Source organism: Dama dama, chromosome X (assembly GCF_033118175.1).
Source record: "Dama dama isolate Ldn47 chromosome X, ASM3311817v1, whole genome shotgun sequence".
NCBI classification, from domain to species: domain Eukaryota; kingdom Metazoa; phylum Chordata; class Mammalia; order Artiodactyla; family Cervidae; genus Dama; species Dama dama.
Genome location: NC_083714.1, coordinates 84,820,311 through 84,847,613, shown reverse-complemented (window position 1 = coordinate 84,847,613; position 27,303 = coordinate 84,820,311). Strand labels below are relative to the sequence as shown.

The 27,303-nt window shown below is 41.2% G+C and overlaps 1 protein-coding gene and 1 non-coding gene across 2 annotated transcripts; one reads left to right on the top strand and one right to left on the bottom strand.

The window, feature by feature from the left end:
• The first annotated feature begins 679 nt into the window (after positions 1-679).
• On the top strand, positions 680-23,726 carry PGK1 (phosphoglycerate kinase 1). Its single transcript, XM_061137914.1, has 11 exons — positions 680-858; positions 6,876-6,926; positions 9,533-9,688; positions 9,799-9,943; positions 13,133-13,236; positions 13,871-13,990; positions 20,596-20,710; positions 20,959-21,138; positions 22,316-22,493; positions 22,767-22,865; positions 23,241-23,726. The coding sequence occupies exons 1-11, from the start codon at positions 794-796 to the stop codon at positions 23,279-23,281; spliced, it is 1,254 nt and encodes a 417-aa protein (XP_060993897.1). The 5' UTR covers positions 680-793; the 3' UTR covers positions 23,282-23,726.
• LOC133053212 (U6 spliceosomal RNA) lies at positions 19,611-19,717 on the bottom strand. The gene has a single exon (XR_009692146.1). It is a non-coding gene; the product is annotated as a U6 spliceosomal RNA (small nuclear RNA).
• Positions 23,727-27,303: the final 3,577 nt, after the last annotated feature.

The following is a 27,303-nucleotide window of genomic DNA, read 5'->3' as shown; positions in this document are numbered from 1 at the left end:
TCTTTGTTCATCAGTTCATTCATCTGTAAAATGAGGATTGCTAGTTTGTGAGCAATGTGAGTTCATACGTGAAAAATGTTCTATGTGTTTGCCATTAGCTTTGCGTTGTAATCAAATCATTGCACTTATTACAAAAAAAAAAAAAAAAAAAGGTAAGCAGGGGAGAAAGCGAGAGGCAGGGCCTTTCCCAACTTCTGAAAGGTCTCAATTCTTAAAGGAACTTAGCAGTCTAACGGAGAATTCCTTTTAGGGGAGCCAGGAAAACAAATTTTCCACAAGGAGGTGCCATTTGCATCTATCCTGAATAGGGTTGCCGGGAATTCCATGGGGTGTGGGGTGACGTTTTCCCCCAGGCTGCCGTGGGTTTGCGGGGCTCTGCAGCTGCTCTGGGTGCGGCCGCAGGAATCCGAGCCGCGTCCGCCCCTCGGCGCCAACCTGCTCCGGATCCCTTCACCGGCTGGCCCGGCAGCACCGCCTCCCGCCTCTGGTCACGAAAGTTCCCATCCGCTCGCTGCGTGCTGGACGTGACTGGCGGCAGCTGCACGTCCCACAAGCGCCCTCGCTGACTGACAGCGCCTCGGTGCAATGGCAGCCAGCGGGCGCCTTCGGGCCGCCTTCTAGAGCGGCCACTGGGCGCCGAGAGCCGGGCGCAGCGGCCGGAAAGGGGCGGGGCAGGAGGCGTGGCGACCGGGCCCGCGAGGTGCTAGGCATTTTCCACGCGTTCGGCCTCTGAGTCGGTCTCATTCTGTCGCTGTCGCTTCCCCTGGCCTCTCGCTGCAGCTGAATTGCCAAGATGTCGCTTTCTAACAAGCTGACTCTGGACAAGCTGGATGTGAAGGGGAAGCGGGTCGTCATGAGGTAATCCTTGGGGTTCTCCCGCAGCCTCTCCGGCTGGGGCCGACTTCTTTTCCTCCTGCCTCAAGTGACCTTTAGCCCTACTCTCGGCCCGTTGGGCTCTAGCCCAGCAGGGCGAGCCTGGCCACCATTGTGGCTGAGGTTTTGTCCGGGTTTAACGGTTTCTGACCTCATTTTCCCCAGCCCAGAAACTGAGCCGAAGTTGCCCTTTGCAGGGGTGGATCCTCCCAGGGAGGGTCAGATTGCGGGGATCCATTTTGCCCTCTTTTCTTGTTTGTGAAGGGCAGTTCCGTCGCCTCAGTTCTCAGTTGGCGAGGTGGGACCTGATGCTTAACGTGCAGATCCCTCGGCCTCCAGTGAAGGGACCTTGAAAGGTCATTTGGATAGTTTTCCTTCCTCCACCACCCTAGACCACCCCAGACCAATGATAAATGGCCCACATGTCTAAGGTCCCTGCCCAAAGGGACATCTTTCCCAGAGGATGTTGATTTCGTTGTTGAGGAGTAGAATCCACTAAAGCGTTGAGGGTAGGAGGGTGAGGTAGGGTGGGGCGCACGGAAGGAGGCCCTGCAGAGCTTATGTAACAGGCCTCTGCCGCCCTGTAGTGTCTTTGGACTACAGGCCGTGGGTTTTGCAGCAGGATTGTGACACATTCTGGGTAATGGTAGAGCAGGGTGTGGCTGCTCATTCTTGATGTTCTCTAACCTCACTCCCAGAGGTGGCTAGAGAAGCAGGATATTAGAAGTGGGGAAGGCTTGCCACCTGCCTTCGGTCTCTTACTCCAAACATGTGGATCCCTGGCCACATGGCTTCTCCCTTGCTTGCCAGAATTACTAGTACTGATGTATGGAGTATTTACATTTCTCCTTTTTGTAACATGTGTACATTCGTGCATGCCAGGAGCTAATTGCAGGAATTCAGTTAGGTATGTAACTGACTTGACCTTGCCAAGGGTGGTGCTTTTGCCAGCATAAGGGCTTGACAGCATTGGGTAGTCTTGTCCTTTTAGGGAAGTGGTTGATTGATGGGCGGGCATGTGAAAGATGTGATCCAACCCCCTTCCCAATTTCCGCTGGTTCAAGAGAGGGCAACTTTTCTATATTAATGGATTCAGAAAGCAGTAGGGGATCTCCCTTAAGGCTTAAACTAGGTAGGTGCTGTGAATTGGTGTACTCTGTGGATGCCCTAAAAGTTAATGTAGCTCTCCCCTTCCCTCTAATTTCATTATGGCCACTATTAATTTACAAGTGGCCTTCTCTGTCCTGCTATGGCAATAATCAGAAGAACCCAATGGCTTATGGCCATGAAAAACACCTGGTGCCCCCTTTTGCTCAATCACCTAAATCCTTTGCAATCTGAACAGAGTAGGAATCACAGCCATCCTAGTATTAGATAATGGCCCTGTCTACCCCTCAGATGCTTTTAAGAAAGATGGATAGACCTTAAGAAAAACAGGACAAGTGGACAGTGGTGTGCAGCTAGATCTTGGCTACCTTCCTACAATTGCGGTCTGGGGCTTTATCTCCTCTCTTCCCAGGTTTGAGGAATTATCTGAGCTGGCTGAGAGTGAGACTGGAGGAGGTGCTTATCTTTTCTCCCTCTGGACCTAATTTGAAATATGTTTCTGCCCCAGGGCTCAAAGTTTCATTTTACACAGATTAACCGTAAGCTTTGAAATGACTGGCTAGTCCTGTTTTGCTGTTGGAAAATGACCTATCCACGGTCACTGAACTAGCAAGTTGGTGGTAGAACCAGAACTAGAATTTGGGTCTCCTTGGCTACCATCCAGATCCTCTAAATTCTTGGATGTAGTGAATAAGGACAGGTTAAAATAGACCTTTTGTCAGCTGAAGGTTGCAGTCAATAAGTTCCCCCTGTAATCTGGATAAATTCTGCTTATCTGATTTGAGGACAGGAAGTTGCTTTTTCCCCGGATTATTAATGTAGCTCTTGAACAGAGAGTCACAGTCATTGTAGGATTGCTTTTTGCAAAAGTCTAGGTAGCCTTGCATCGTCAGCTCAAATTTCTTTTTAATTGCCTTTATGTAGCGGTTGCTGGCAGTGTTCCGGAAGTGGAGCCTCCAGCCTAGTGGTAGTGGCTGCTTCACTTGCCTCCTTTCTTTGTCTTGCAAAAGGGAGCTGTGATGTTTGCGGCCCCTGCTTTGAACTGCAGAGGGAAATTTACTGATTTGTTGAGGGAACTTCCTGATAGCCAGAGATCTCTGACTGGATAATTACCAGGTTGTACCTCAGTTTTTTAGGATTCCATTTGACTTTATAGACCTTGAGTAAATGTCCTGTTTAATTTTGCCATGTCATTTCCTTTCTTCCTCTCATAGGTTGCCAGTCATACTCCTTTGCCGACTGGTGAAGCACTTCCCTTTTGCTTGCTCCCCCTCCTCCATTTTTTTAAAAACCTCACAGTTTTTCTCTAACCTGTTGTAACTTGTTAAGCAACAGCTACAAGTTGGTGTAGTGGAAGAAGAAACAGGGAGGAAAAACAGCAGAGAAGAAAAAAAGTCTCTGAGAGAGCCAGTTAGTTATTAGTCGCTCAGTCATGTCCGACTCTTTGCAACTATGTGGTCTCCCGCCAGGCTCCTCTGTCCATGGAATTTTCCAGGCAGGAATACTGGAGTGGGTTGCCATTTCCTGCTCCTGGGGATCTTCCTGACCCAGGGATTGAACCTGGGTCTCTTGCATTGCAGGCAGATTCTTTACTGTCTGAGCCACCAGGGAAGCCCTCTAAGAGAGCCATAATACCCCTATTTCCCGATTAGGGACAGTGAAGTAAGGGTGGGAATGGTTTCTTGGAGAGCTTTTAATGGAACTGGGCCTGAACTTCTGAGATTTCAGGTGATAGAGACTTGATATCCTTATTACAACTAAATTAATATTTTTAAGATTCATTCTGAAATAGTTATATGTTCACAGAACGTTGCAAAGATAATATAGAGAGGCCCTGTGTTCATCCAGTTTCCTTCATTGGATACATCTTACATAATTACAGTACAATATCAAGAGTAGGAAGAAAGTTGACATTTGCTATTTTATCACATGTGTAGATTTGTGTAACTCCCACCACTATCCAAGATACAAAACTAATTTTCTTTGAGCAGCACTAAGATCTCCCTATGTGTCATCCTTTAGCATCTTGGCCCCTCTCCCTCTATTCCTAAACCCCTGGTAACTACTAATCTGTCCTGCATTTCTATAATTTTATTTCAATATGCTATATAAGTGGGATCACACATGGCATTTTTTCACCCAGCATAATGCCCTCGAGATTTATCCATATTGTTGTATGTATCAGTCGTTCATTCCTTGGATTGCTGAATAGTAGTCTATGGTATGGGCTTCCTGGGTAGCTGAGCTGGTAAAGAATCCGCCTGCAATGCAAGAGACCCCGGGTCGATTCCTGGGAAGGTCCCCTGGAGAAAGGGATAGGCTACCCACTCCAGTATTCTTGGGCTTCCCTGGTAGCTCAGACAGTAAAGAGTCCACCTGCAATGCCAGAGACCTGGGTTCAGTCCCTGGGTTGGGAAGATCCCCTGGAGGAGGGCATGGCAACCCACTCCAGTGTTCTTGCCTGGAGAATCCCATGGACAGAGGAGCCTGGCAGGCTGCAGTCCAGTGGGTTGCAAATAGTTAGACATGACTGAAGAGACTTAGCACATATGCTCAACCTTTTGAGGAATTTCCAGACTGTTTTCCAAAGCAGTTGCATCATTTTACATTCCTACGGGCGTATGAGTGATCAGTTTCTCTGCATCCTCACTAACGCTTGATGTCATTTTTTATTTCATCCATTATGATATGAGTGGTGTGTAGTGATATCTGACTTTGTTCCTGAGGCTGAGCTTAGGATTAAGAGAAGTAGAAAAGGAAGGGGTGCAGATTTTACACAGGATATGTGAAATATGTAGGCTAGAGCAGTTTCTGTGGTGGAGTCCTCAGAGAGGAGAAGCTAAAAGCAGAGCTGTTGTTAACAGTCTAGGAGATGATGGGGGAAGGTAATCCACAAGCAACGAGAAGAAAGTATAAGTCCTTTTCTCATCAGTAAGCTATGCCATGGCAGCATGGATAGATGAGATAGATTCTTGAGTGTTTCTAGAGAATTTCTTCTGTGTCATGGCTCTGGGATAGGGAGCAGCACTGAAGGGGTGGCTTGTGCTCGGACCCTTGCTGTTAACCCTTTTGAATGTGGGCCTTCTTGGAGGCTGCAGAGGGTGGGGGAAAATGATCTATGGTAATGAGATACTCTATCCTCTTTGGAATGCTCTGAGCCTTGCTCAGGATATTTAAAGAAGATGCTTAGACTCAGAATCAAGTAGCCTGAAATTAAGTAGACTGTTTCTTTCTTCAGAGGCATACTGCTTTTATTTTTTAAGATTTTAAATAAAAATTTGAATATAGAATTAATCCTTCAACTCATCTTTGGAAAGGTTATTCTTCAGTGAAGTAGAGTACAGGCCTAGGGGACATAGGAAATTGGTGGTCTTCTTAGTTGGTTTAGGATTTTGTAATTGTCTGCCAAGCCTCAGTCTAAGAGAGGAAGGACTAGTGATGGAGTTTTATGGTCAGACACTGCAACAAGTCTTTTTGAATCAGTCATACCTTCACTGTTGTTCTTTAGTGCGTGCTGCTAGCTGTTTTTAGTAATGGTTGATGTGCCTTTTAGATCACAAAATCATGTTTTGGAGAAGTCCTCACATGAATTATAATAGTTACCACTTTTATGGCACTGTTTATCAGTTACTCTCCTAAGCACTTTGCAGATCGCTAACTCATTTAATTCTTAAAATAACTGTGAAGTAGATACTATCATTCCCATTCTATAGATGAGAAAGAAATCAACTTAAAAAGGATCTTGGCAGGTGAAACCTTACAGATAACTAGCCCCCACACATCATTGCCTTCTTAGGGGATTGAGGTTCCAATCTGTCTGAAAGAAGGGGGAAGGAATGACAAGTTCTTAAAAATGATAAAGCAGCAGGAAGTTGCATAAGAGAGGAAACTGCAGTAAATTGCTATCTTTTTACCCCCTGCCCTGGCTGTGCCCTGTGGCTTTTGGGATCTTAGTTCCCCAACCAGGGATTGAACCTGGGCCTTTGGCAGTGGAAGCTCTGGACTGCCAGGGAATTCCCTGCCTGTGCTGTCTTGATCACTTCTCTTCTGATTGCCTGTTTGTTAGGTGGGCAGGGTCACATGTTCCATCCTCTCCTCTCAGGTTTTTTTTTTAATTAAGTTTTTTTTTTTAAATTGAAGTATAGTTGATTTACAATATTGTGTTAGTTTCAGGTGTTCAGCAAAATGTCCTATCAGGCTTTTAGAAAGAAGCTATCTTGTGGTTATTGACTGTGTTTTGTTTGAAGGATACTGTGTGAACTTGATCTTGGACACTGGGTTTCTTTCTGGTCTTGAGGTCCCAGACTTTCTCCAAAAAGAATGATACTCTCTTGATGTGTTTTATTTTTCCAGTTTTTTTTTTCTTTTGAGAAGTGTTTACTTCATTAGGACCCAGAAATATTACCAGAGAAATCAGAATCCAGATGTGTTCTTTATAACCTTAGCCTTCAGGCTGCCACCATTATTAGATAGTAGCATGCTGGGCCCACATAGAAATCTTTTTAGATGGAACTAGTTTCAGCTTCCCAGGTCTTCAGGGCTTGTTCCTGTGATTTTTTATTTTTTAAAATTTCTCTCTTAAAAGGTGTGAGACACATACCTAAAAGGGCACAAATCAAAAGCTCAAAGAATTATCACAGAAAGAGCACATTTGTCACCAACATCAAGAAAGAGAACAATATTAGAACCCCTGAAGCTCCCTCTGGTGTCCTGTCTAAGTCACTACTCCCACTCTCCTCCGCATGGCTAATCACTATCTTCTAATACTACTGATTATTTTTTGACTTTTGAACTTCCACTTATTTAACTGGTTCACTAAAAGTGCCTCTCATAATCTTTGAGGGAATGATAATTTGATCGTGGCTCTGAACTTGACACTTTTGTTTCTTTTTCAGAGTAGACTTCAATGTTCCTATGAAGAACAACCAGATAACAAACAACCAGAGGTAATGTCCCTGCTACACCCTGAGCTAGGTTTAAGATGTACCTGCGTCTGAATATATGTAATGAAATGGTTTTCCATTCTGATTGTAGAACTATAGCAACTTAAGCTGCATGATCTTGGTTTTCAACGAACCCACCATCTGGTTTGCTTTCTTATGAGAATTTAGAAATTGAAAAAAAAATCATTTTAAGAAGGTGATTTTTTTCCTCCTCTTTTTTTAATTTGAAGAATTTGGGGTTATACATTTTTGAAGAATATCAAGGTTTAAGGTTACTTGGCTTTCCTGCAAAATGAAGAACTGTTCATGTAGTTTTACAAGCCCCTATTCTAGCTGGTTCCCATAAAATCAGTTTTTGAGAATTTTGATTTAAGGGAAAAAACTTCAGAAGTAATACTTTCAGTCAGTTTAGGCTGCTCCACATGTCTTGGCTCCTAGATTCAGAAGCAGACATTTTAAGTGATAGTATTGTTCTTGCTTTTGATTAGATTCTAAAAGATTTTTATTTTAAATGAAGGGTTTGAGCTGGAAAGGTATGTTCTAATGATCTAGGCCTGTGCTGTCTAATAAAAATATAATAAAAGCCACATGTAATTTTAAGATTTTCTAGTTGCCACATTAAAAAGTAACAAACAGATTAACTTAATTTTAATTTATTTAATCCAGTAAGCCCCAAATAATCATTGTAATATGTAATCAATTAAAAATTAATGAAAGGAACATTTAACTTTTTTGGTATTAAGTATTTGAGATCCAATATGTATTTTACTCTTAGACAACATACCAATCTGGCTAACCACATTTCCAGTATTCAGGAGGTCCCTGTGGCTAATGGCTACCATATTGGACAGTGTAGGTATAGACCTAGAACATTTTCAGATACTGGCGCCAGAATAGAGTCTGGCATTCTGTCAAGCACATCCCTCCTGCACCATAGTGGAAGGTCTTTGTACAAGGCATCTCTGACCCTTCTTGGCTTTTTTGTTATTTTCTGCAGCATACATAAAAGATTAGAAATATGCCTATCAAGGTATTTTATGAGTAGAAAGCAGAGAAACAAGTCTGAGTAGATCTTCATTTTCAGAAATCCGTGGAGTTGATAAATAAAATGAAGCATTAGAAATAATAGAACTTGGCTGTTAAGGGAAAACGCCGATGATTAATTTGGTTTCATTGGGCAAATGTACCTGATGAAGGTTTCTTGTTTATTTGGTATAATTGAGTTTTTATATCTGCCAAATAGCATAAGATAGTTAGAAATATAACTTGGCTTTTTATTATTCCATTTTTTGCTGAAATGTCATCTTCTTAGACTTTCCCTGGCTACCCTCTCTAAAATCCCCTCCACCACTATTCTTCAGTCATTCTTGTCCCTGTACCTTGCTTTATTTTCTCCATAGTTCTTCTCACTTCTGTGAGAGCAGAAATTATTTTATTTACTGTTGTATTCTCAGAATCTGATATAGTAGCTGCTACAGAAGTAGCATTCAATAAATACTTGTTGAGCAAATAAATGATTTTCTTTGTTAGGTTTAGTTTCTTAAATACTGCCAAGAATGGAAAGTTAGTATTGGGTTTGTAACAAAAATTTGAAGTGTTTAAAGAAGTTTAATACATTATTGGTTAAACTGTAATTTTATAAACACACTGCGTTATGTAAACCACATTCAATATAATGTATTTGTTTTCTCCTACATAAAAAGTGACTTAGAAAAAAAAAAGTGACTTAGAATTTTGTAATGGGTACTGAAATGTGGGTACTGAAATGTTTTTTCAGTTTTCCCAAAATTTCTTTTAATGGTTTCAAGATTTGAGAATTTTATATTTCTTTCAAAGTCAAACACTTAGGGTGTTTCAGGGGTCCCTAAAAGCACCCACATGTTTGGTGATTCACTAGAAAGATTCACTGCTAAAGTTTATTAAAGTGAAAGGATGCGTGACAGGATCAGCAAGCGGAAAAGACACAGGCAGAATCTGGAGAAATCCATGCTTAGGTTTCCATGCGTGCTCTCTCCCTCTCATGACACCAAAGTGCGCTCCTTTCTCCAGCAGTGAAAATGCAGTAATTGTGTGTGATATCTCTGCCCAGAAAAGCCCTTCAGAGACTCAACTGGGAGTCTTTTTACTGGGAGTCTTACTGGGAGCTGATCACATAGGTACTCTCTGCCCAGCAGCTACCAAAATTCCTTACTCCTAGAGGGAAGCAGGTGTTGAACATAAACCTGTTTGTACAGATGGTCTAGGAACTGTGAACAGACTTTGTCAGGGAACTGAAGGACCACCTCAAAAGCCAAGTTCCCAGATACCAGCCAAGGGCCAACCTTGCAAGCAGGTCCTTCTGAAGACAGCAGTTTCAGTCCTGCTATATTAATTTTATTCTGCACAAGGTGCAAAACATGATGAGATTTTCTAACCCTAGGTGGAGGGTTGACATCCTAATTAACTTCGGCCCCTGCACATGAACCTGAGTTCACTGAGTTGCTGACAGTAGATTTGAAGGAATTTGGAGAAGAAAGGAGGCTTTATGTTTTATGAGGCCATGAATAAAATAGTTCTCACTAATTCTTAGGAGTAGCCTTGTTCTACTTGCTGTTTCTTCTTGGTTGCAGGATCAAGGCTGCTGTTCCAAGCATCAAATACTGCTTGGACAATGGAGCTAAGTCAGTTGTTCTTATGAGCCACCTGGGCCGGCCTGATGGTGTCCCCATGCCTGATAAGTACTCCTTGCAGCCAGTTGCTGTAGAACTCAAATCTCTGCTGGGCAAGTATGTTTCAGGTTCTGGTCAACTCTGTGACAGGAGATGTTGTCAAGTATGTTGTTGCTGATTCTTAACTTTCAGACTGTTCAAGTGTTTCTGTGTCATACTCTCTCCAGGGATGTTTTGTTCTTGAAGGACTGTGTGGGCCCAGATGTGGAGAAGGCTTGTGCTGATCCAGCTGCTGGGTCTGTCATCCTGCTGGAGAACCTTCGTTTTCATGTGGAGGAAGAAGGGAAGGGAAAAGATGCTTCTGGGAACAAGGTAGGACCTGTGATTTTGACAATAGTAGGGGTGAGGAGGCCTGAGTATATGAGACTGTGATTGAAGAATAGAAGCAGCTCATGTTTATTTTGACACCTTTTTATTGAAATACAGCATACATACAGAAATGCACAAATGCACAGCTTGATGAATTATCACAAAGTAAGCACACCTGTGTAACCAACACTGCGGTCAGAGAATGAGATATTGCCAGCCCTGGAAGCCCTCCTCATCATGCTCAAGTGGTTTTTGAAATACCTTGGAAAGATGTGAACACCATTTGGGTGTAAGAGTATTTGGTGAACATGCTGCTTCTAATTGTCCCTTTGTTACACACCTGGCCTTTGATATATGAAGATGTATTTTTCTAATAGTACGTGATAATATCCTATCAGAATGTAGGCTGTCGTTCCCAAGTGCCGAGAGCAGACATTCACAGGTGGTTGTGGGGAGTGAGTATCCATGATATACCAGGTGTTCCTCCAGCAGAGCCAGTTTCAGATTGTTTTGTCAAGGCTAGAACAGTTTTTATAAGCAGCAGGCCCTAGTGTGTTATGGAAGAATAATATGTATTCTTATTTAGAAGGGGAATTAACTTAAAGCTTGAGCTTGGTACTTTTAAGACAGTAAATTAAATTTAATATCATTGGGGTTTTCTTATAAAAGAATCATGTGACCAGAAAAAGTGCTTTCCTAATTCAAGTGGAAAGGGACTATTTGGAACATTTGATTGAATTAAGTAGATGATGGTCATGATGATATTACCTTGGGTTTAAGGCATGTTTCTTAAGGGTAAAGGATCTTTCTTTGAATTTCTTAAGGAATGACAGGTATCATATTTTTTTTTTTTTAAAGCCTAGGTCTCAGAAAGGCAGTTATTTGACTAAAGTTAGAGGTAGTATTACTGTTGCTGGGCTTTATATATAGCTCAGTCCATCAATAAGCAAACTTTATGTAAAGGGTCAGACAATAAATATTTTAGGCTTTGTGGGTCAGACGGTCAGTCACAACCTTATATGGTCTGTGTTGGAACTATTCAACTCTGCCATTGTTGTACAAAAGCAACCATGGGGGGGGAAAAATTTTAAAAGACAACCATAGATACCCACAAAATAGATTACCATGACCTGACAACCAGGATTTAAATATTAAATGATAGAGCTGGCTCTTTTGAGGATGATTTCGAATTTGCCTATTCGTAGAAAGGAAGCTGGGCTTCTCATGGCTCCGTGGTAAAGAACTCACCTGCCAATGCAGGAGCCTCGGGTTCGATCCCTGGGTGGGAAGATCCCCTGGAGGAGGGCATGGCAACCTACTCCAGTATTCTTGCCTGGGAAATTCCATGAACAGAGGAGCCTGGTGGGCTGCAGTCCATATGGTCATAAAGAATTGGATACAACTGGGCACGAATGCAGAAGGGAATCAGAAAGCACCCTTTGTACTTTCCACTCTTAATGTCTTTAGTATCTTGGGGAAGAAGATGCTTTGAGGCTAGCATCTCAATCTCCTGTTGTGCTTCTGACATTTCTTAAGGTCATCAGAGTGCCTGCTTTCAAGCAGTTTCTTTTATTAGCACTGCAGGCTCAGGTCTTGCCTTATCTTGCCTTTGGCATGGTCTTGCTACAGTAGTAGGAGTTAAATGCTGACCTAAAATTTGGTGCCCTTTTAGACTGAAACTCAAGCTGTTCAACTCTTGGGCTTAGAAATGGCAGGAGGCAAGTTGAGGCAAAACCTTATATACAGTAAGTGATGAACCAACTGTGCTAGTCTATGTCTTTGTGGGTAGTTTACTTTACATTTAGTGTCCAGTGGCTTTTCATGCTTGAAATTTTTGGAGCCAGCCATAAGTTCAAAGTGAATAAAAAACGAAGTGAGGCATGAAATTTTTCCTTTATGCAGAGTACCTGCATTATCTTTTAGGAGCATTCTCTTCCTTCTGGTTCCTGGCAGATAAAAAATGAGAAATAGGTTCTGATTATTATTAATTTTTTCCCCTGCCCCTGATTATTATTAATTTTTATAATACCTTTTTCATAGATAGCTTTTAAATTGTGTCATTTTCCCACAAACAGTTCTTAAGTAGAGAAGTTATCTTCCCCTTTTAATAGATAGGAAAGGATAGAGAAAAACTTGACAAAGGTTAAACAGTAAATTAGTGTCAGACGTGGGCCTAGAACCCAGGGCTCCTGCCATTTGGGCAGTGTTTTCATGACTACACATCTTGCAGTCACCGGTGGCAGATAATATTCCATTCTAAAGAGATTATGGGGGCTCTACACTTTGGTTTTAGCATTAGTGCCGCTGTATTCTTTGGGCCGCTAGAGGAAAGCCCCTGTTCTTTGTGACAGCCTCCTTCACTTCAATATATAGGAGAATGGGAGTGGACAGTGACTAAACATCTGCTTTGACACTTCTCTGCCATATCCCCCTCATCTGGCTTTCTATGCATCTTTGCTTTGTTTCCTACTGAAGACTCATTGTTTATCCTGCTGTCCTGCTTTCTTTCCCCTATGAAAAGGGTGGTATCCCTGGATAGTGAGCTGACATTCAAAGCCATGTGTTTTACATCAACTTTTTGTCCCTCTATCTTTTTTGTAGAAATGTATTGTTTTCTCAGATGCCTAACTTCCAGGGAAAGCTATACCTCCTTTTGATATATACAGTGTTTCTGAGGTGCTTTTCCGTTGTCAGGTTTCCATCTGCCTTCTCTGTCCCAGCTTGCCCTTGTTGCTTTCATGAGAAATATGTATGAGAGCTTTTTTCCGTTTGCAGAAAGGTCTTGGCAGCTAGCAGCTTGACTCAAGTATAGTCCTAAATTTTACAAGGAGAATATGTTAAAATGAAGCAGTGAGTCAAGGAGAGAGAAGAATAATTTGTATTTTGTCCTAGGAGCTGGAGAGAGACCAGTGGGATGTGATTAGAGGTTAAGCTGTGATTCAGGTATCTTAGGCTTGCAATTTGAGGGAAGGCAAAGGAGAGCAGAAACATGTAGAAATGAGCAAAAGATCTGGAATATTTGGAAGAAAGAACAGATCCTGTTGCTAGTTTTGAAAATTGCTATCCTGCCAACTCAGGGTCTTTAGATATGTTGAAGAGGACTCTTGGTATGAAATGCTTTTACAGTTGTCTTTGGAGTTATCAATATCGCCTATGTTCTCCTCCCCGCCCCTTTTTTGTTTATCTCTTCAGGTTAAAGCTGAACCAACCAAAATAGAAGCCTTCCGAGCTTCACTTTCTAAGCTAGGGGATGTTTATGTCAACGATGCCTTTGGCACTGCTCACCGAGCCCACAGGTACTAAAAGTTTTTTGTTCATTGTCAAACTGAGAGCATTATTTCTCTGTTTACTTAAGTAGCCAAAGCTCTGGAATGGTTTTGGAAATTTGTGTTGTATTGTGATCTTTTTGGATTCTATTTCTCATTGGAACTACAAATAAAACTGTGGTTCTTGTTGAGTATCCCTGATCTAAAGATGAAATAAAAAATGTTGAGGATTGTGGAACTTTTTGTTGAGCTTTAGGAAGATTTTGCTCTGTCTTACTTTGGATATTTCATAGAGAGCTCTCCCTTTGTGATTGCTGTGGGAGCAGAGTCTTAGGCTATCAGTAGGAAGCAAACTGAGGAATCCTTCCCTGTTGTCATCACCTGGCTGATAATTTATTGTGGTTAAACCCTTGGTCTGAAGACTGTTAATTGGGTATCTTAAATTCTACTTAAGGTAGTTGCTTCTCACTTGTTCTCCTTTATCCTGCATTTTAAGCCAAAACCCTTATCTTGTACTTAAGTGTTTTGTTGTAGTTTGGGAATGAAAACCATGGTGTCCTGGTGTCTCAAAAGTGAAAGTATTTCAGTGATAAGGAGATGGCCTCTAGAATTGGGAGAATTGCTAAGGATTGACTAAAATTTGAATGTCTCTGTTCCTTTCTAGCTCCATGGTAGGAGTAAATCTGCCAAAGAAGGCTGGAGGTTTTTTGATGAAGAAGGAGCTGAACTACTTTGCCAAGGCCTTGGAGAGCCCCGAGCGACCCTTCCTGGCCATCCTGGGCGGGTACAGAGAACTCTTCAAGATCATACTTTTAAGTAGTGTTTTTTACCTGGTTCAGTTCAGTTCAGTTTAGTTGCTTAGTTGTGTCTGACTCTTTGCAACCCCATGGACTGCAGCATGCAAGGCCTCCCTGTCCATCACAAACTCCCAGAGTGTACCCAAACTCATGTCCATTGAGTCGGTGATGCCAACCAACCATCTTATCCTTTGTCATCCCCTTCTCCGCCTGCCCTCAGTCTTTCCCAGCATCAGGGTCTTTTCAAATGAGTTAGCTTTTCGCATCAGGTGGCCAAAGTATTGGAGTTTCAGCTTCAAAATCAGTCCTTCCAGTGAACACCAAGGACTGATCTCCTTTAGGATTGACTGGTTGGATCTCCTCGCATTCCAAGGGACTCTCAGGAGTCTTCTTCAACATCACAGTTCAAAAGCATCAATTTTTCGGTGCTCAGCTTTCTTTACAGCCCAACACTCACAACTATACCTGACTACTGGAAAAACCATACCCTTGACTAGATGGACCTTTGTTGGCAGAGTAACGTCTCTGCTTTTTAATATGCTATCTAGGTTGGTCATAACTTTCCTTCCAAGGAGCAAGCGACTTTTAATTTCATGGCTGCAGTCACCATCTGCAGTGATTTTGGAGCCCCAAAAAATAAAGTCAGCCACTGTTTCCACTGTTTCCCCATCTATTTCCCGTGAAGTGATGGGACCAGATGCCATGATCTTAGTTTTCTGAATGTTGAGCTTTAAGCCAACTTTTTCACTCCCGTTTCACTTTCATCAAGAGGCTCTTTATTTCTTCACTTTCTGCCATAAGGATGGTGTCATCTGCATATCTGAGGTTATTGATATTTCTCCTGGAAGTCTTGATTCCAGCTTGTGCTTCTTCCAGCCCAGTGTTTCTCATGATGTACTCTGCATAGAAGTTAAATAAGTAGGGTGACAATATATAGCCTTGACGTACTTCTTTTCCTATTTGGAACCAGTCTATTGTTTCATGTCCAGTTCTAACTGTTGCTTCCTGACCCCGCATTCAGTTTTCTCAAGAGGCAGGACAGGTGGTCTGGTAGTTCCATCTTTTTTAGACTTTCCCACAGTTTGTTGTGATCCACATAGTCAAAGGCTTTGGCATAGTCAATAAAGCAGAAATAGATGTAATTTGGAACTCTCTTGCTTTTTCGATGATCCAGCAGATGTTGGCAATTTGATCTCTGGTTCGTGTACCTTTTCTAAAACCAGCTTGAACATCTGGAAGTTCATGGTTCACATATTGCTGAAGCCTGGCTTGGAGAATTTTGAGCATTACTTTGCTAGTGTGTGAGATGAGTGCAATTGTGTGGTAGTTTTGAGCATTCTTTATCATTGCCTTTCTTTGGGATTGGAATGAAAACTGACCTTTTCCAGTCCTGTGGCCACTGCTGAGTTTTCCAAATTTGCTGGCAGCACTTTCACAGCATTATCTTGTAGGATTTGAAATAGCTCAACTGGAATTCCATCACATCCACTAGCTTTGCTCAGTGATGCTTCCTAAGGCCCACTTGACTTCACATTCCAGGATGTCTGGCCCTAGATGAGTGATCACACCATCGTGATTCTCTGAGTCACGAAGATCTTTCTTGTACACTTCTTCTGTGTATTCTTGCCATCTCTTTTCAATATCTTCTGCTTCTGTTAGGTCCATACCATTTTTGTCCTTTATTGAGCCCATCTTTGCATGAAACGTTCCCTTGGTATCTCTAATTTTCTTGAAGAGATCTCTAGTCTTTCTGAGTCTATTCTTTTTCTCTATTTCTTTGCACTGATCACTGAGGAAAGCTTTCTTATCTCTCCTTGCTGTTCTTTGGAACTCTGCATTCAAATGGGTATATCTTTCCTTTTCTCCTTTGCTTTTTGCTTCTCTTCTTTTCACAGATATGTGGCTCCTCAGACAGCCATTTTGCTTTTTTGCATTTCTTCTTCTTGGGGATGGTCTCGATCCCTGTCTTCTGTACAGTGACACGGACCTCTGTCCATAGTTCATCAGGCACTCTGTCTGTCAAATCTAGTCCCTTAAATCTATTTCTCACTTTCACTGTATAATCATAAGGGATTTGATTTAGGTCATACCTGAATGGTCTAGTGGTTTTCCCCACTTTCTTCAATATCTGAGCCTACCTGGTAGTAGGCCATAACTTGGGCTTCCTTGATGGCTCAGTGGTAAAGAATCTGCCTGCAGTGCAGGAGCTGCAGGAGACGTGGGTTCAATCCGTGGGTCAGGAAGATCCCCTGGAGGACAGAATGGGTTACCCACTCCAGTATTCTTGCCTGGGAAATCCATGGACTGGAGGGCTACAGTCCATAAGGTCACAAAGTGTCAGACACAACTGAAGTGACTGAGCACAAGCATGAGGCCATAAATTGGGTGGTTTATTGTCATTAGCACAATCAAACTGGGTGACTGAGGAAAATTTAATAAAGGTAGTATCTGCAAAGGTGTGGGTGGGGTTTAGGGAAACACAAAAGGTAAAGTACAGTCATCTGAGGAAGCCATTATCACCATCCTTAGACCTGAAGGGCAAAAGGGAAGTGATGGTTACCAGAATCCAGAGAGGGTAGTTGTGTGGAGATGGCCCTCTGATGAGAACGTATAGCCTTTGGTTAAGGGATGGAGGATAGTCATCTAGCAGGGAAGGAGCCAGGGAAATAGATACTCTGATCTCATTTTAATGTCCTATTGATGTATCCCTCTTACCCACAATGGGCTGCCCCCCAGCTGGACGTCAGAGGGCAAAGGACTTCCTTGTTGCAGTCTATGGAGGTCAGCCTCCTGGGAGAGAGAACAGGGCTAGAAAGGATAGAAAATGGTTCTGTAGGGAAGAATTGGAAAGATCCACTATTGCCCACTATTACTTATCTTACAATTTTTGAAGCACTTGAGCCTTTCAGATATGAAAACCTCCTTGTATGTGTTGAATATATCATTTTGAACTCATTTTTTCAGATCTCATACCTTTTTATATTTTTTCCTATGGGGAAAAGTACTCTGAATAGTGATATGCCACTGGCTTAGTTAAAAGTAGAAATTTCAAAAGTGCAGGTCAAGAGACTAGGAGGATACATTTTAGGTGATAAAGTAGGGACAGAGACCTGGGACTTCTTGGATAAGATCTTGTCACTTGGCACGACTATCTAGATAGCAGACTCTTTATGGCTAGATACTCCTTACCCTTTTATGAGCAGGGTTTTTTTTTTTTCCCCCCATGGGACTGAACACACTCAGCATTTCCCTATGAAAGCTGACTCTGGAGTTGGGTGTCAATTTCAGGTAGCAGAGTTGCTCTCCAGGCTTCATGAGCCCAGTTTTAGGGGCCTAAAAATAGTTAAGGTAGGTACTTGTATCTGTCTCCTGGAAACATTGCCACTCTTGTGCACCGGATTGTAAAGGTCAGCCTCTGATATTTGCTTCTCTGGAGACTGGGACTTGAGTTTTGTTCTCAATCCTTCCCTAGACCTGGAATATGGGAGTGAGTGCCACCTAGTCTTATGATTAGGTTTTGGACTCTGCCTAAAATTGCTATTTGGGGAAAGTTTACACGGAGGGTTTTTTTTTTTTGGCCACCTTTCTTTCAATTAGTGTTCCTGAGAACATTAACAATATAGGGGAAGATTTTACATTTTATTAAAAAAATTATTCGGTTGGGAATTCCCTGGTGGTCCAGTGGTTAGGACTCCTCGCTTTCACTGCCCAGATTCTACTCCTGGTAAGGGAGCTAAGATTCCACAAGCCGTGCAGTGTGGCCAAAAAAAGAAAAAACCCCAAAACTTTGTTGTGGAAGCACTCAAACATTATAGAAGTTGAAAGAATAGTATAATAAACTCACAGGTACCTATTACCCTGTTCTAATAATTACTGGCATTTTTGCCAATCCAGTTTCATCTGTCCTCTAATCCTTATTTTGTCAGGAGTATTTGAAAGCAAGCCTTAGATATCATATAATTTCATTTCTGATACTTCTGTATACATCTCATAACTTGAGATTTCTTTTAAATAACCACCTGTTACACCTAGCAAAATTTAATAGTCTTACTATTAATACTGTCATCTAATACCCAGGCTGTGTTCAGAATTTCTCCATCATTTCAGAAATGCCTTTTACAGGCAGTTTGTTTGAATCAGGATCCAGATGAAGTCTATGCATTGTATTTGGTTATTCAGTTCAGTTCAGTTGCTCAGTCATGTCCGACTCTTTGCGACCCATGAATTGCAGCACGCCAGGCCTCCCTGTCCATCACCAACTCCCGGAGTTCACTCAAACTCATGCCCATTGAGTTGGTGATGCCATCCAGCCATCTCATCCTCTGTCATCCCCTTCTCCTCCTGCCCCCAATCTCTCCCAGCATCAGGATCTTTTCCAATGAGTCAGCTCTTCGCATCAGGTGGCCAAAGTATTGGAGTTTCAGCTTCAAAATCAGTCCTTCCAGTGAACACCCAGGACTGATCTCCTAGGATGGACTGGTTGGATCTCCTTGCAGTGCAAGGGGCTCTCAAGAGTCTTTTCCAGCACCACAGTTCAAAAGCATTAATTGTTTGGTGCTCAGCTTTCTTTACAGTCCAACTCTCACGTCCATATATGACCACAGGAAAAACCATAGCCTTGACTAGATGGACCTTTGTTGGCAATGTAATGTCTCTGCTCTTTAATATGCTATCTAGGTTGGTCATAACTTTCCTTCCAAGGAGTAAGCATCTTTTAATTTCATGGCTGCAATCACCATCTGCAGTGATTTTGAAGTCCCAAAAAATAGTCAGCCATTGTTTCCCCATCTATTTCCCATGAAGTGATGGGACCAGATGCCATGATCTTAGTTTTCTGAATGTTGAGCTTTAAGCCAACTTTTTCACTCTCCTCTTTCACTTTCATCAAGAGGCTTTTTAGTTCCTCCTCACTTTCTGTCATAAGGATGGTGTCATCTGCATATCTGAGGTTATTGATATTTCTCCCAGCAATCTTGAGTCCAGCTTGTGCTTCTTCCAGCCCAGCGTTGCTCATGATGTACTCTGCATAGAAGTTAAATAAGCAGGGTGACAATATACAGTCTTGACGTACTTCTTTTCCTATTTGGAACCAGTCTATTGTTCAATGTCCAGTTCTAACTGTTGCTTCCTGACCTGCATACAAGTTTCTCAAGAGGCAGGTTAGATGGTCTGGTATTCCCATCTCTTTCAAAATTTTCCATAATTTATTGTGATCCACACAGTCAAAGGCTTTGGCATTGTCAATAAAGCAGAAATAGATTATTTTATTAGTTCCCTGTTATTATTTTCATTCTATTGATTTGTTGAAGCAGGGCATTTGATGTATAGAACATCCCATGTTCTTTAGATGTTGAATCTCTTTTCATCCTTTCTCTTTCCTACTCTGTGTATGTGTATGTTAATATTTTATTTATTTATTTAGGCTGTGCCAGGTCTTAGCTGTGGCATGTGGGATCTAGTTCCGTGACCAGGGATCGAACCTGGGCCCCCTGCATTAAGAGCACAGAGTTTTATCCACTGGACTACCTGGGAAGTCCCGTACTCAGTGTTTTTTAAGATTTTTTTTTGATGTGGACCATTTTTATTTATTTACTTATTTATTAATTTTAAAATATGGAACCCTTCACAAATTTGCGTGTCATCCATGTGCAGGGGCCATGCTAATCTTCTCTGTATCATTCCAATTTTAGTATATGTGCTGCCGAAGCAAGCACTGAAGTGGACCATTTTTAAAGTCATTGAATTTATTACACCATTGCTTCTGTTCTACATTCTGTTTTTTTTGGTAATGGGGCATGTGGGATATTAGATTCCTGACGAGGGATCAAACCCACACCCCCTGCATTGGAAGGCAAAGTCTTAGGCACTGGACTACCAGGGAAGCCCTACAACCAATGTGTTGAATCAAGTGGTCCAATAGAATAATGAATGCCATAAAGCAAATATTCCAGAAACTAAACATGGACCTAAGAGTGTGAATATCTTGTCTATTTTTGCTCAGTATATATTTGTTTGGTATGTAATTTGATACCTGCTTTAGGGTTAGGACAGTTCTCAGCTTAGGGATCCCACAATTAGCAGCCTTTCTCAAGTATAATTACCAATCTTGACCTTTGATTTTGGGGGATAAAAAGGGACAAAACAGATCTGTTTGGAACTTGTGATTTCTTTAGATGATTGCAAGTCTTCTAAGCCCTTCTTGGCCAAGAGCCACACCTTAAAAAGATTTCTTAGTAATGGATTGGCTTTTTGGTGTTGGAGAAACATAGGGCAAAGCTAGCCAGTACCTTTTTAAAAATATTTTTTTAATGTTTAATTGGATGATAATTGCTTAACAGTGTTGGTTTCTGCTGTACAACAACATGAATCAGCTATAAGTATACATATATCCCCTCCCTCTTGAGACTTCCTCCCAGCCCCCCCATCCCACCCCTATAGGTCTTCATAGAGCACCAGGCTGAGAGCTAGTACTTTTGTCACTTTGTGGGACATTTCTCTGTTCCTGTCCCTTGATATAAAACTTCAGGCTTTGTGTAACACCAGTTCTTTAGTCCTTTGTTCTTTTGGTGATGATTCTTGCTTTCCCTTCCAGAGCTAAAGTTGCAGACAAGATCCAGCTGATCAATAATATGCTGGACAAAGTCAATGAAATGATTATCGGTGGTGGAATGGCCTTTACCTTCCTTAAGGTGCTCAACAACATGGAGGTAGGAAACCGATGCCAAGTAGATGTGAAATAGCTCTCCATGAGAAATAGGTTATGTAAATTTAAAACAGAAATTAGCTTATGGCATGAGCCCTAAAAACTCCCATTTTTATTTATTTTGCAAGTTGTTTTTCTTTTGTCTTAGAACTGTTGCTTTATATTGTGTTGTATTTCATACTGTCTGCTTTGTGAGGTAAACACATTCTTAGAATATAGGCTGATCTTCATCATCTTGACTTCCCTATATAGATTGGCACTTCTCTGTTTGATGAAGAGGGATCCAAGATTGTCAAAGACCTGATGTCCAAAGCTGACAAGAATGGCGTGAAGATTACTTTGCCTGTTGACTTTGTCACTGCTGATAAGTTTGATGAGAATGCCAAGACTGGCCAAGCCACTGTGGCCTCTGGCATACCTGCTGGCTGGATGGTGAGTCACTTGGGTGGTTGGTAGTATGAGTGAACAAATACATTTTGGTATCATTCATTCAACCAATAAAAAATTAAAAGAAGTTCTCCAAATATTGCAGTGAGCCCTTCCTTCAGGGAGAATCCATGGGGTAAAAGCAGGGGTATCAGATTGCTGCTAAGACTTTTCATTTGAAAAGTGAGGGCAAAAATGCTTTTTGTTTCTTCATCTATTTAATGTTTATTAAGTACTTAACCGATTGCTGTGGATGATGCTATGTACTTTCATAGTTTGGGCTGTTCTGTTGGATTATGTTGGACTAAATATTATTTCTGCCTAGAAACCTGTATAAGAATTTTTTTGTATATGAAAACATTAAGGTAGTACAATGATTACAAGCAGGGAAAAATCTATGTGTATATTAAGGACTTATTTAAATAGTTGATTATAGTACTCTCCATTTGTTATTGTTCTAATATCTGTACAAAATTGTTAATGTTGACCTACTACTTTGCTTAGTCACTGTCCTTCTGTTAGGCATGTGGCTTTAAGTGTGGTTCCAAGAACAGCAGCATCATTTTGAAGCTTGTTAAAAACTGTAAATTCCTACCCCCTTCTCCCAACCTGCTGAAGCAGAAACTCGGAGTAGGGCCCAGAAATTTGTGCATTAACAAGCCATCCTGGTGATTGTGATGCACCACAAGGTTTGAGAACCACTGATCTAGTTTAGTGTTTTTCAACCTCGGCACTATTGACATCTCAGGTAGTTTTAGTTATGGAGGGCTGTTGTGGCATTGTAGGATGTTTAAGGAATCTTTGCCCACTAGATACCAAGTAGCAACCCCCTACCACCTCTAAATCATGACAGCCAAAAATGTTGAGATATTACCGTATGTTCCCTAGGGAGGGGTGGAATTGATCCTAGTTGAAAACCACTGAACTAGTTACAATCATAAAATAATGTGGCTAAAAATGTTTTTATCAAATAACTTTTGAGGTTTTCCCTTAGACTTGATCTTCCATAAAGGGTATGAGCAAGTCTGTAATTTTAAAGAATGAAATGTCTCTTGTATCTTTTAGTTCTAAAAGACACTCTGGTATTCAGCCTTGAGTTCTGGTCTTGGTGGAGGTGTGGTATTTGCTCCTCTAAGTAGCTTTTCTTGGTAGCTCATCCTCTCTTTTTAAATCTGCCCCTTAGGGCTTGGATTGTGGTCCTGAGAGCAGTAAGAAGTATGCTGAGGCTGTTGCTCGGGCTAAGCAGATCGTGTGGAATGGACCTGTGGGTGTATTTGAATGGGAAGCTTTTGCCCGAGGAACCAAAGCCCTTATGGATGAGGTGGTGAAAGCCACTTCCAGGGGCTGCATCACCATCATAGGTAAAGGGTCCTGTACAAAGCTAATGCCATGTGAGCTGGCAGAAGATCAGAGGAAAGTAGAGGGGAAATAGTTAACTTTTCCTAGGTTCCTTGGTGCTGGGTGGATCTTGAAACTTAAGTGGGTATATGATTCATGGAGAAACCTGTAAATGAGATGGAGTTGGGGGATTATTAGCTACCTTTTGGGCTTGAGAGCACAGTGCCTTATAATTTTGGTGCCAGTCTTTTTTCTCTTCTCTCCTTCCCCCTTTTTATTTGGTTTTCATTCAACAGGTGGTGGAGACACTGCTACTTGTTGCGCCAAATGGAACACGGAGGATAAAGTCAGTCATGTGAGCACTGGGGGTGGTGCCAGTTTAGAGCTCCTGGAAGGTGAGGATCTTTAATGTTTTTGGCTTATTTGGGGGGAATGACAGGGTTTATGCAGTAAGAGTTAAGTAGAATGGAGTGGAGACAGTAGGTTGTAGTGTTGTCATTAGAAGTCATGGGCAGTACAAATGGAGGAACTTCAAGTAAAGCTCCTGGGTTCCATTTGATGTGGGGAGGGCCAGATGGGAAGATCTTTATTCTCAAAGAGGTTACACACTAGTACACCTGGGGCCCAAAATGTAGAAGTTACTTAACTCCTGGCCATATATCCTCGACAAGAACTGCTATGTTATTGGGAAGATAGGAGGGAACAGATCTGGCTTAGTGGATCCTATAGTAATGCTGACCGTGTATGTGTGTGTGTTCTCTCAAAAACAGGTAAAGTCCTTCCTGGAGTGGATGCTCTCAGCAGTGTTTAGTACTTTTCTGCCTTCTGGTTCCTGTGCATAGCCCCTAAGTCAACATAGCATTGTCTGCATCTCCACTTGGCATTAGCTAATGTCTTCCCCCTTGTCAATAATCAGCTAGTGGCCAAGAGATGTAGTGCCAGGAACCCTTAAACAGTTGCAGAACATCTCAGCTCATCTTTGCTGTACCTGGGAATTGCCTACATTCTTCAAGATCCCATTTGAGTTTCTTAGAGACTAAACCGTTGTGCATTCTAGAGTACATATATTTATATTATGCCTGTTAAAGAAAGTGGGCTGTGTTAGCTTAGTTCTCTTTCTGAAGTAGCTTATTCTGATTAGCTTTGTCATTGTTTCACCACTCAGCATGGAAACAAGATGAAATTCCAATTATTGGTATGGAGGGAGATGAAGTTGGTGATATATTAAATAAATAAAAAGATCCATTGAAACTGGATTTTTTTCCTGTCATATTTTGTTATTTAGGATGAGAACAGAATCTTGAGGAAGGGATCAGGTCATCTATGTCCATATTTCTAAGTAACATGCTTAAACTGTTGACATCTCGATTTCCTAAACAAGGTATCTGTTAATTTCATACATGGGGAGATTAGCTCCCTTATAGCCTCTGTTCCATATATACTTCCCCTATTTGATTCTCCCAGTATCAGTTCAGTTCAGTCACTCAGTCTTGTCTGACTCTTTGCAACCCCATGAACCACAGCATGCCAGGCCTCCCTGTCCATCACCAACTCCCGGAGTCCACCCAAACCCATGTCCATCGAGTCAGTGATGTCATCCAACCATCTCATCCTCTGTCTTCCCCTTCTCCTGCCCTCAATCTTTCCCAGCATCAGGGTCTTTTCAAATGAGTCAGCTCTTCACATCAGGTGGCCAAAGTATTGGCATTTCAGCTTCAACATCAGTCCCTCCAGTGAACACCCAGGACTGATCTCCTTTAGAATGGACTGGTTGGATCTCCTTGCAGTCCAAGGGACTCTCAAGTCTTCTCGAACACCACAGTTCTGTCAGAATTTGAGATTTAATTAATAGAGCCTACATTGTGATTATAACTACAATTCACAGCTGAATTATGCCATGATTATGTTTCCTTATATACCTTTTTTCTTTGGATTTAAAAAAGTTTTAAAAATTGGTGTCTTTTTTTCTGTCAGTCTATCACTGATTCATTCCCAACATGCTCAAATTTACCAGTTGGTTCTTTTTTTCTTTTGGCCGCACTGTGTGGCATGTGGAACTTCCTAAGCAGGGATCAAACCTGGGTCCCCTGCAGCCAGAAGCATGGTCTTAACTGCTGGACCACTGGGGTAAGTCCCAGTTGGTTCATTATTAGAGATGTCCCTTCTGGAGTCCTTTGTGTTCCTGTTCCAGTTTGTCCTGGATGCCCCCTAGATTGACTGTACAGCTCTTGCCCTGGGGTTTCTTCTTTCCAGAGGAAATCTCTCTGGGGTAACTCTTGGGGATTCCTTTAAACTCCTGTGTTGGGCCTTCCCTTTCCTGGATCTCTTCCCCTCCCCACCCTTTCTTCTTTTACTCTTCCTTTTGTGAAACACAAGATTCCACTAGCTTTATGAGAAATTGCGTGCCTAGGAGGCAAAATTTTTATATGTCTGAAGATATCTTTATCTCTTATATTTGCCTGTTTGGTTATATGTAGAATTTCAGCCTACACAGCAGTTTCTCAGAATTAGAGGCTTTGATTCATTGTCATTGCCAAAAATCTAATGACACTGTATTAAAAGATCAAAGTAATTCCAATGACATGATTCTTTTACTGTCCTTGTAATTGTCCCTCCTTTCTCGTCCCTGTCATTTTAATGGAGTTTGAGGAATGAGCAGAGGTAAATGTACTTTCAAAAGGTCGTGTTTAACCAGAATTTTTCTACTGGGCATTTTAACATACTAGAGTATATATTTCACCTTTATGGATAAAGAGAGTTAAACTATTGGCCACAATCACAGAGCCAGTAAGTAACAGGGATTGAAGTCCACGTTTGTCTTGACTCCAAAGGCTGGTGATTTTTCATTGTGCCTCTCAGATGATTACTGTAGACTATATATATATATATTTTAAATTTTAATTGGAGGCTAATTACTTTACAATATTGTATTGGTTTTGTCATACATTGACATGAATCCTCCATGGGTGTACATGTGTTCCCCATCCTGAACCCCCCTCCCACCTATTTTATTAATATTAATAAATATTATTTATTCTACCTTTTGCTTAACTGGAGAGAACAGCAAAAGAACATTTTGGTGGCTACTTTAAACAAAATTTGAAGGCTTGAATTTTTTTCTATAAGTTCATTTGTATTTTAATTAATACTGTCCTCATAGCTGTAGTTAATCTTAAAAAACACCATGTTTTTATATACCTCTAATAGTATGCTATAACCTTATTTGAAAAGCAGGAATTCCAGTACAATCTTTTTGTTGGTGAGGTCCAGTGATACTACCCGTTGACCCAGTGAATTAATGTCAGCAGGGCCAGAACTTCAGCCTACTGATTACTTTTCTCCTACTGATTACCTTTCTCCCAACATTTTATTTCAAATGTACAGAGGAACTGAAAGAATTGTAAACGCCCATAAACCTAAGACTCTACAACTGCCAATTCATCCATCCATCAACCCGACTGTACGAGTATTTTCTACTAGACTCTTTTTCCAGGATCTTTCCCCATTTATTTCAGTCATTAATCCAGAAAATGAATGGGGAAATGCCAGTAGCCAAATAAATATTTGAGTACCTGCTATATGCTTAGGACATAAAGAAGGCAATGTAACACTTACGTCCTAAAGGAATTTACAACTGAGTTAAGGAAAGCAGTACATAACAACTTAGGAGTACATAAGGTAGAATTGAACAAAGATGTGCTTCCTGGTTTAATATAGAGTTAGGAATTATTGATAAAACACTGCAAATGTTTAGGCTTAAGTGTAGCAAATTCACTTTTAACCTCCAGAAAACATCTATGCTGGTATATAGAAAAAGATTATAATCATGTCATAAATGAGTTCAGTCTCTTTAGTTCAGTGTTTCCAGCTTCCCTTATTTTCCTTTTTATGTGTAAAACTTCCTTCTAGTACATGATACAAAAGTCAAAAAGGGGCACACAATGAGAAGACCCCTTCATACCCGAGTCCCCTAGCTGCCAGTTTCCCTTCTTAGAAGCAATCAATCACTGTTAAGACTGGTTTCCTTCAATCTAGAGCTACTTAATGCATATACAACAGGTATGTGTGTGTGTGGGTTACGTATGGTGGTATGTTACACACTGCTTTCCTGACTAGTTTTTTTTCCTTAGCTCTTGAGGACTTCTCTTCACTCTGGACCCCTTAGGCCACATCTTCCATTCCCTGAATTCTGACTGTATCCTTATATTCTTATTCCAATTAAAGACACTTGTTTCCTACTTGTAGAAGGAAGAATTTAGGATGACAGTTACCTAATTTACTATAGTACATCTTTTAAAAAATTCCACCTAGAAGTGCTTCTGCCTGATGTCATTCTTGATGCTGGAATGGGCCAATGTAATTAGGAAAGGGAGATGTGCAAGATAAAGCAGTCTTTATCTGAAAGAGTAAACCACCCACTGGCTGGCTCAGTTAAATGTATAAATTCCCATTAAAGACAGCATGTGTAAATGGGAAGGAAATTTTAAAAAGGGAGTATATATATTATATAAATATATATATTATATATTTATATTATATATTTATATATATATAAATAATATATATAATATAGCTGATTCATTGCTGTGCAGCAGAAACTAACACAACATTGTAAAGCAACTATATTCCAATAAAAGTAATTTAAAAAGAGCATGTTATGTTATTAACAGATTTAAACCCAAATTTTCTTTCATATTTATTTTGGTTTCATTATGATGAGTCACATTCTGATTCCAAATAAAAGCAAGCTATTCCTTGATTTATAATTCACTCATCCATTAAGCAAATCTTGTCTTTTGGATTTCAGAATTAATGGACCTTGTTCATCCTCTT